Consider the following 10,809-nt stretch of genomic DNA (forward strand, 5'->3'; position numbering starts at 1 on the left):
GTAAATTGTAAAATAGTAAAGTGTTATCAATAAATTTATTTGTTGAAACACCTTTTAATATACAAAAATGATGAAGCTAACTTACTAACTTTTATTTATTTTTATTTACATTCTACAATTTATTTATTCTTTAATACCAACCTTCCTTAAGGAAGAAGTTTGGTTTGTTAATAAAAGGAACCCGAAAGCGAGTAAATAAATAAAGGTCACTTAACTTTATTATTCTTTTGTTCTTTATTTATTTATTTATTTCTAACAACTAACTATTCATCATTTTTGTACATTAGAATATCATTAAACTGATGTTGGAATTTATTCCACAAAACCGAGATGGTATTCAAAGGTACTTAATAATTATGTAATAGGGGATTGCTTCGATACCATTGTACCGGCATTAGAATTTATTCTAACAAAGTCGAGATGGGGCAAAGAAGGAATAACTTATTCACATGATTATTAAAAGTAAGTTGTAACTGGAATATTCTTGAAACCATTATACCGGCGTTGGAATTTTTTTTCAACAAAGTCGAGATGGCGAACAAAGAATAAAACCGAGTTCACTTACTTAATCAAATAAAAAGGAAACACGCCAAAGAAGAGGAATTTCACTTTCAACAAATTGACACCACTGCTAGGACTATTTGTTGATAGGGGAAAGCCTCATCTCAAATAAACCTTTCAACGCCACCATAACTCCTAACCACTTCTAACTAACACCCTTTTGGATTACAATTTCTAACACCCTTCATTAATCCAAAGATTCAAAACAGGTAACAAAAAAACAGAGAAAGAAGATAACACAAAGCTTAGATTGAAATATACACCTAACATTACACTCTACTGAAAATTAAATACACCAAACATGTTCCTCAACTTTTCAAATTTGTCCACCTTCAATGCCTTAGTCATTGCATCATCTATTTGAACTTCTGTGGGATAGTGAATCAGTTCAACCTTCTCTTTACCAACTTGATATCTTAAGAAGTGGTATTTTATCTCAATGTGTTTACTCCTTCGATGACTAACTGGATTCCTTGTGAAGTTTATGGATGACTTGTTGTCAACTCTTAACTCAAATTTCTTAACTTCACCACACTTCAATTCTGCCAATAAAGATGTTAGACATAAGCCTTGGTAGGCAACATTGCAGGCTGCAATGTATCCAGCCTCATATGTAGATAGTGCCACCACATTTTGCTTCTTGGAACTCCATGAAATTGGAGCACCAAAAGTGGAGAATGTGTACCCTGATGTGCTACTCCTTTCCTCCTTATCTCCACTCCAATTAAAGTCTGAGTATCCTACAAGTGGTAGTTCACTCTGTTTCTTATGATTAGGGAACAAGATGCCATAGTTAAGAATCCCCTTTAGATACCTCATAATCTTTTTTGCCACTATCATGTGTGATTGCTTGGGGTTAGCCATATATCTGCTTATTACTCATACACCATAAGCTATCTCAGGCCTGCTATTACAGATAAATATGAGGGAACCTACCATCTGCATGAATAAGGTTGCATAAGCTAGGATCGAACTCAACAACACATGCTTAAAAAACCCAAGTCTCTTCTACTTTGACCAACACACAGATACATCTCAATATTTTTTAGCATCTAATAAATAATGTGAAAGACTGAGCCTAAATAACAATTTATGACAAATGATGTAAGAAAGGGTGGACAGCCTAGTGCACAAGGCCCACTTTAGAACTGTCTGAAGAGGTAGATGTACACAGTCTTATCCGGAAAGTTTCCAAATACGAGAAATGATGTAAAACAAACTAAAACTTAATATACACACAAAAAAACTTGGACTTGGAAACTCACCATACCACTTGGCAAGTTCATCATCAGCAGGGGAAACAACAGCAGAAGGTTTCTGCTTTGGAGATGGTGCTGCCTTCTTCTTGGTAAAATTGGAGAAAAAAGCCACAGTCTTGAAACTAGAAGATTTAGAGGGTGATGGAACTGCCCTTGTTGCACCACTCAAGTTGATGGGATTTCCAAGCATTTTTGACATGCCAAGAGAACCAGCCATGATGCTGTTTTGGAAGCCTCAGAAAAAACTCAGTGAATGTGGTTTGGTGCCTGATTGGCAAGTATGAAGGATGGAAGAGTGAAGAGATGGAGATAGTACTATTATGCATGGTTTTGTGGATATAAATGTGCCATGTCAGATTTATGATCATGGGGTTTGTTTTGTTTTGTATGAAAATGTGTAATCTAATGTTGAGGATTTGATTGGGTAGTGTCTGATAATGTGGAAGATGATGGTGCTGATGTGGGTACTTTTGAGGTGGTGAATGGGTTGAGTTTGGATAACATGTTTTATCCTATAGAGCTACATAGAGATTCATCCCAGGCGGTAATTTTTGTAAACCAATATATTCTGAGTTATCATCTAGATGTAATGGCTGCCCCATAATTTTTTTTCATAGGGTATTCTCTTATTTTATGATTAATGAATTTATACTTTTGAGATGTGTGATTATTCTTCTTAAAAGTTTTGCTCATAAGAATTGAATTTATGAACTTTAAATCTTTCTAAAATTTAATCAAATACCACTAAAATCAACGTGTTGTTGATGATACTTAATATAAGTTGTAGTACTCTTGTATGATTTACTATTGAAGTGTAACGACATAATTGTTGTTTTTAGGGTTGTGAACATAATTGTACTGTAAAAATATATGGTTTCAAATGTGTGGACCACTTTCACACCTCCTCAGATTAAGATTTTAAGGCTTGCAACTTCAGCTAACATTGCAGCTCCCAATTTGAATTTTTTTATTATAACTAAAGTATTCATTCACTCGTGGGTAAGGATTTTGGGGTGTGTAATTGCACCCCTTGACAAATATCAATCTTATGAATTAAATCTTTAACATTTTGGTTTACATGAGAATTTAGTAAAGTTTCACACCACTAAATCAATATTCCCTATTTAAATTTGGTGCAACCAGAAATAGATTTTTAGAAAACATTTAACAGACCAGATATTATATATCAAAATATATATAACTAATTTTGCAAATATATTGAGAGAAAAAAGGGTCATCACTCATGTTTGTCCATCCTGAGATCTATCACACAGTGCCACTACACATGGTCTTTTATAGACGGTGGCAACACCAAGCCACAAAAGAACAACATTATTTGTCATGCATAAGACATAATTTAAGTGACTCTAAGCTATTATTATTATTAAACAAACCAAGCAGATGATGTTCTTTTCTTTCACACTGCAATTCACCTGTTGATATTATCGTTAATAATGTTTAACAGCAATTTAGAGTTTGTTTAAACACCCAAAAAGAAACAATACCACACAAGCATTTCTCCTTATTTGCCTGAAACTGACCAATCCCACCATTATTAACTTACCGAGGCCGCTATATTTACTTCACAAAATTCTAGTATTCAGATTATTGGTCTCAAGTCTCGACATAATTGTAAGATTGTTTGCCTTTTGACATAAAGATAATGCATTCAAATCTCAAAAACAATTTCTTCACTTGAAAGTAGTATATAATCTACCATCCTCCGCACGTGGTCTTTTTTAGATTATTCCAACTTAAGTTAACAATGGTGGACCTTACTTTGAATGAAGGCTAAATACTACCTCAGTTGGATATTAATATGAAATTTCAGCACCCTGTAGTTCTACAAGTTTAAACATGCTGAGCACCATGATTTAACACAGAACATGAAAATACTAACAGACAGCTCTTAGTTTATACAAATGTACATTAAAAAATGAAAGCACACTTCCATCATCTTCTCCACTTCTCAATTTCTTTTGATGTTGCCCTGATAAGCTTTTTAGTATTTATGACAAAGTCATCCACAAGTGCAGTAATATCATCCCTGACAAAAGCAAGCAAAATATTCAGTGTCACTGTCTCTCACACACACATATAAATTTGAAAGCAAACACAGAATTATTTCAGATATAGAAAATTTTCAAGACATTGATCTTTGCAGTCATAATATATTTGAAGGTTAGTTAGAAAGCATATCATCTACACATAGTGGTGGAGTGTTATCCTTTTATTTGTATATAACTGGTAGAGTGCTATTTGGTATCAACAAGTTTTCCCCCTCAAAGAAACACATTATCTAATCATATGAAGCAACAAAATCAAAGAATTCACACACTCTTTAAACAGCAAATTTGCAAACTTTCCATATCAACAAAATTCTGTATGAAAAGGGGTGTCTCAACTCAATCTGATACTCTCATTCAAAAAAGTTCACCAAAACTTGGCTTCAGGTGGTGTTTGTTACATTCATTGTTGGTGGAGTTAACAGTCAGTCTTCGATATGCTGAACTTAAGAATTCTAAGTATCTCACTTATCATTTTCTCATCTCTAACAATGTTAATTGTAGTTTAAACTTCAATAAATTTGTCAATCAAAACAATCACACTGAGTAGGTAATTTAAACAAAAATTATAGGTTCCCAGAAATGTAAAAACCACAATTATATAAGACTATGGTTTAGTTAACTATACATTTTTTTTCTGCTGGCTTATTTATTTGCTTCTTTTTTAGCCTTAATAATAGAAATATAAGACATTGTTTATCCTTTATCATTAAAAGCAAAAGAATGTTAGCAATGGTAAGGATGTTGCTTAGTGGCCATGAGATCACGAATTCAAATCTTGAAAACAATCTTTTTGTTTGTGGAAGTAAGGTTGCATTCATCTACCCTCCCAAAGCCCCACTAGGTAGGAGCCTCGTGCACTAGGCCAACTTTTAAGAGGGTGAACATCAGTGCAACAGTAAGGTTGTTTGCCTTGTTATCCGGAGAGTTCATGGATTCAAATCCTGAAAACAGACAACCTCATCACTTGAGATGATAAGGTTGCATACATACGCCCTCTCCCAAACCTCACTAGGTGAGAACCTCGTACACCAGACTGCTATTTTTTAAGAATTATTAATAAACGAATGAAGTGAAAGATAAAAGAGTAACGCAAGAGAGGATATATGAGAAAGGCATAAAAAATAAAAATAGTAAGGAAATGTACTCACTCAGATACAATGTTTCCAGCATTACGAAAAGGATTTCCAACATTAGTGTACCTCCTGTACTCATCTTGTGCAATGCCTTTCCCCATACCGTAGCCAAATCCTAAACCAACCCCACATCCAGCACCAAATCCGAAACCAACTTGCAAACCAGGAATTCCAGGACCAATACCCACTCCTGGAGTCAGATAAATATTTTACATAAGGTTTTATTAGCATAAAAAATGCATTAAATATGTTCTACCTTCTAGGTAACTTCTAAGCATGAACTAATTCAGCAATATAAGCTACATTTCCCTGCAACTATAGAACAAATGATGATTTAGATTACTAGTAGCAGACTTAGAAAAGGTCATGATCTATGAGCCTACACAGCCACATGAAAGAGGAAGCAAGAGCCAAAAGGGATGAACTGTCATTTGTCAAAAGTACATAAAGATTTGTAGGAGAGCACAAAGCAGTGTTAATCACTGTTAAAAAAATCAAGCCGTGGAATTCCTCTGCATACCAATTATGAAGCACCATAGTGTGTTTATAGCAACTGATTTATGTTAAGATACTTTATTGGTAGAATGGATATTATTTTAATAGTGTTCAAATAATATTGATAAGGTTGTTTGACTTGTGACCCAGAGGTTACAGGTTCAAATGTTGGAAACAACCTTTTAGCTTGTGAATATAAGGCTACTTAGAGCATCTCCAGCAGCAAATAAAAACTTCATTCTTACGCATTATTTTATAATTTATTACAATTCTTCATGAAATAAGAACAACATACATTTTTCCCCGCAATAGCAAACATCATTTTTGTTCTTATTTGGTTCCCACAACATCTACCTCTCTCCTCATTTTCCCTTGGCTAAGAACAACCAAGAATTATTCTTATTTAAGAACAAAAACAGAAAATAAGAATTACACAGTAGAGAAAAGAGCAAGAATGTTATTATTCCATTAAGAACAACCACTGTGATTGCTCTTATATCTACCCTCGTCACATTTCACTAGGTGGCACCCCGTGCAATGAGTCGCCCTACCCTTTCTTAGTGTTCATCAAAATGACTTATAGGTAGGGTCGTAGAGGTGAGCATGAATCAGGTTGAGTCTGGCAAGGTTTATTCTTTACTCGGCCCTAAATATTCATTGGGTCATTTTTTGAATCTGAACCCGACCCTATACCTGAAGCTAGCCCGACCCTAAATGTCAACAAGGACAACCTTTGAACCTGACCCTAAATTCGACTAAATATAATACATACACTTTTAGATAAAGTCTTCTCAATATTATTAATTTCACATATAAAATGATATATGTATATATTGTTAATTATGATATATGATGAAAAAATTAGATAATAAATGATACTTGTAACAAAAGAATATGTTATTATTCTGTACATAATTGAATAGAGACACATATACATGATGAGTGAGTAACTATAGGTGGGTCCAGGCCAGGCCATACATGTCCCCTACTCGACCCTAAATATTGGTCGGGTCTAATTTTTAAACCCGAACCCAACTGTAGACCCCTGATAAGATCCGACCATATTCAAGCCAACTCACCCGTACTTATAGGTATGTGTTAGTGTAGCAGTATTGATTGTTAAACAGCATTGGCCATAAGCCCATAAACAATCAAATAAAGGGCAAACAATAAATAAAAGAGAAAAATGACAAAAAATTTTAACGAGGTTTGGTCAATTATACATTTGCCCTTGCAACCACGGGATAAAAACCTAAATTTGGTTTTATTGCGAGAGAAGCGAACTTTTTTCACTTCTTCTTCAACCAAGGTTTAGGCTCCAGACCTAGCTATAGTCAACTAACAAACACGATCAAAACTGATTTTGCACCCTCAAACTCATTTTCATTCTTGTAAGTCCCACCAATGATTCCATAATAAATAAGCAAACCCCATTTGAAGGCTTGATTTCACCATCCCAATAAACAAAACTACAGCTCCGCTAGTTACTTATTCCAATTTCTCAGTTACACATCTTTTCAACACACTCATTGAGTCAACAACCAAAAAATTAATTTTTTCAGTTTTTAACAACTACTACATGAATTTAGACCCAAAAAACGAATTAGAAAACAATCACAGAAAGATAATTTAATTGCAATATGAAAGGGTAGGTAGAAAGTTACCTCCGAGAATGCCAACGCCGAAACCGAGGCCGCAACCGGCACCGAATCCGAAGGCGGGGCCAAGTTTACCAAAATCGCTGGACTTGATCACTGGAAGCTTCCACAACAATCCCTTCTCCCCTGCACTTCTGCTCATCTTTCTCTCTCTCTCTCTCCCTCTCTCCCTTCTCTTCGAATTGAAGCTCTGTTTTGTTTAAACCAATGTGGTTGGGTAAATAAGCGAACCAAATTGTGGTGTGTTTTATTTTGTATTTCAATAGTGTCGTCGAAATATTTTCACTCATGTTTTATTAGGTGCTGAAATATTCATTAGTAGTGGGCACTAATTTATTCGATATATCCTATAATATGTAATAATTTTTTTTGGAGGATTCAACTTGTTGCTTTCAATTCAGTATTGATCACTGATAAGGTATCAGTTTAATAGTATAAGACAATTTAATTTTTAAAAATGATAAGGAGTGGTCATAAACTTTAAAAAATTAGTTCTTACTTAAAAAGTGAGAAAATACTCTTCCTAATACCAAAATAAATTTAAGACTTTAGGTCATAAGGTAGGTATCCTTGAACTCAATTTGTTAACCAGATTTGCCTTTATTTAAATGTTATCTCTCAATTTGTTAATGAGATTTGCCTTTATTTGAATGTTCTCTCCCATGTGTCTTATAATCATGTCTTAAGAGAAATCAATTCTGACACTAATGCCTTAGGTTTGATTTTAATTTCGGAGACAAGAAGTGTGTAAAACTTTTGTTCTATTCATTTTATACTACATAGTGCATCAACTATTTATTGTATGACATGTAATATCTAGTTTAAATTTCACTAAATGATTTTGTTGAGGTTGAAGGGATCCATATTATTTAATAGATAAGCTTATCAAATTAAACCTAGACTAAAATTCTACATGCTTCCCTACATAATATTATTTTTTTGCAAATCTTACATGACGCAAATTTGTCTCTCTTTTCAATTAAAATGCGACATCTAATTAAAAAGAAAATTCATAAAAATATAAAATAAATTTTTTATATTATTTAGTAAAATGTGGTTGACTTAAAATATGTGGACAAGAATTTTTCGGAACATATAATCCTTATTCTAATTTTCTTCCATTTCTTTACGCATCTCCCCTTTTCTTTTTTCACTTAGTAATTTATATTTTTATTTCCGTAACCTTTTGTCTTTTTTATTTTTTTAAGAGGAGGGATCAAGTTACTCCAAGAGTAACTTTGAAGAGTCATTTCAAATCTCCACCATTCTTTCTATTATAATCTAAAGGCTTATAATTCTTATTTAAAAGTAATGTGAAAATCACATATCACTTAACCCTGTGTTTTCTTCATTCCCTTTATCTTTTCCTTCTTACTATATTCAATAACCATGTTTACATGTTATAGCAAGAAATTTGTGTTTTCTCTTTAGAAATCTACACTCTACTACATCACTACAAAATTAATTCAATGTTTTGGCTGCACTTACCAAAGGAAGTGTACATCTAAACATTTTATTTATCATTGAATTTGGTCAGGGAAGGGGTGTATAAAAGCAAGTTCAATTGCCAAAGGAAAACAACAATAAAGATTACTATTTTTTAATTCCTTCATTGTACTAACACTTCAAATTTACAATTTTTCATGTCCTAAAAGAATAAATGACCATGACCAATAAGTTTCTTTTTGTTCTGCCTTTTTTTGTTATGAGATTATGATACGAGTATTTGAAGCTAAAACATTAATTTTCTTTTCAGTTCTTGCTTCTTTCAACTGGTGTAGTATAATGAAGGATGTCTGACAAATCACAAATTTCTTGAAAAAATATTTTGACAAGGTTATTGAATATGGTATAAGAGAAAGAAGAAAACATGAGATTGACTATTGAGTGACATGTAACTTTCACATAACTTTTAAAATAAGAATTATAAGCCTTTAGATTATAATAGAATGATGGAGATTTAGAGTAACTTGATCCCTCTTTTTTTTAAACGAATTGTGATATATATATATATATCCTAGGTCATTATATCTTCCACCCAACCAATGGAATGGTTGTTTATGCTAATTTAAATGTAATATGCATCTGATATACACAATTATGTAATCTATTTACTATTTAACAAAAGAATGTCCTCTATGCCACATGTCAATTGCTTAGCACAAAAGAAAGTCATCTATGCCACATGTCAATTGCTCAGCCAAAAATTTCCTTCCTAAAAAGCTTCAGTTCCTAACATACACTCTATCACACATGATCAAAGTCAACCCATACATTTGACTCTTCTTATCCTTTTGTTATTTACCATGGCCCACCTCTAATAATTCCTATCAATCCATCAAACACCCCAATAAACTCTATTTCATTTTTATTTCAAATCTGGTTCAGTCAAGCTTTCGTGGTGTGCCTTTCTTCTTTCTTCTTCTCAATTGTCGTTTCATTCACTTCCCTTAAACGTGGTAGCATTTGTTTGATGTTCATCTCATGGATTTTATTTTCATCTCTTATTTTTTCATAATTATTACACCATATTTTTTTCACTCTCAAAAGATTGTGTCATCATTGTACTTCTTTATCAATGAAGCCTTGCTTTGTGATGTACCTACTACATTTACCAATACTTGGAGAAGTCCTTTTATTGGGTAAGAATATATTGGGGTAAGTATATTGGATACAATATTTTTTCACCTTCATTTCTTCATCATTTTGAGTTTGGAAGGTATAACTCTTTCATTTTGTTGGTTTGTGTAACTATTATACTTCCACTTTACCATAACACTTTATTTGATGTCATTTTTACCTCTAACTTTGTTTTAGCTGCATTTGTTCTTATAGAGTTTCGAAGGTAATTTTTCTCCTTTCCTTTCGTTGGTTTTTGTAACTATTTTACTCTATCTATTTTGTTATTTTACTCTTGCTTTACTATTGCTATGATGTTTTTGTTGTTTTCAGTGTTATATTTGTTGTTTTAGAAACACATTTTGGTGTTTATTTAACAAGTACCAACATTTAACAATTTTATTTTGTTACTCTTGCTTTACTATTACTTATTATCTTTGATATTATGTTTACTATTAATTATTATCTTTGATATTATGTTAGTGTGAGTATGTTATTCAATAGGTTTAATAAGTACCGTTTTTCCACTTTTATTGGTATGTCAATTTCGAAGGCAATGTTTACTTTTATGGCTTTACTATTATTATTTAGTGATAAGCTTCATATCCTCTTGTGTTTTTAACCTTTTATTACTTTTGTTTTTGTTGCTTAAATAGTAAATTATATAAAGATATAGCATGTAAATGATTGTTTATTATTATTATTATTATTATTATTATTATTATTATTATTATTATTATTATTATTATTATTATTATTATTATTATTATTATTATTATTATTATTATGTTACTTTTGTTTCTGTTTTGTTACTTTTGGTGTTCCCCTGTGTTTATTTGTTGTGTGTATTTAATGAATGTGGAAATGAGTTATGATATTACAATTAATAAGGAAATATGTTAATATTCTAACTCCCTTAACAAATAACTGATAATGAATTTATTTCAAAATAATGATTTTAATACTAATTATTAAAAAAGATCTTAAAACGTTTGCAATTAATATTAACATATTA

General features: G+C 32.1%; 2 protein-coding genes across 2 annotated transcripts in view; both read right to left on the reverse strand.

Annotated features, from left to right (window-relative positions):
- Positions 1-2,114, reverse strand: part of LOC109325800 (chlorophyll a-b binding protein CP26, chloroplastic-like) — a 5,701-nt gene extending 3,587 nt beyond the window's left edge. The window contains exon 1 of the mRNA XM_019558366.1: positions 1,827-2,114. Coding sequence (XP_019413911.1) covers positions 1,827-2,037 — 211 coding nt within the window. The 5' untranslated portion in view covers positions 2,038-2,114. The remainder of the gene's footprint in view (positions 1-1,826) is intronic.
- Positions 3,668-7,380, reverse strand: LOC109363357 (chorion class B protein M3A5-like). Its single transcript, XM_019609597.1, has 3 exons — positions 7,182-7,380; positions 5,038-5,212; positions 3,668-3,867 (listed from the first exon to the last, which is right to left on the reverse strand). Exons 1-3 carry the CDS (start codon positions 7,315-7,317, stop codon positions 3,774-3,776), a joined length of 405 nt encoding a protein of 134 aa, XP_019465142.1. The 5' UTR covers positions 7,318-7,380; the 3' UTR covers positions 3,668-3,773.

The sequence above is a fragment of the Lupinus angustifolius genome, chromosome LG13, assembly GCF_001865875.1.
Source record: "Lupinus angustifolius cultivar Tanjil chromosome LG13, LupAngTanjil_v1.0, whole genome shotgun sequence".
Taxonomy (NCBI): domain Eukaryota; kingdom Viridiplantae; phylum Streptophyta; class Magnoliopsida; order Fabales; family Fabaceae; genus Lupinus; species Lupinus angustifolius.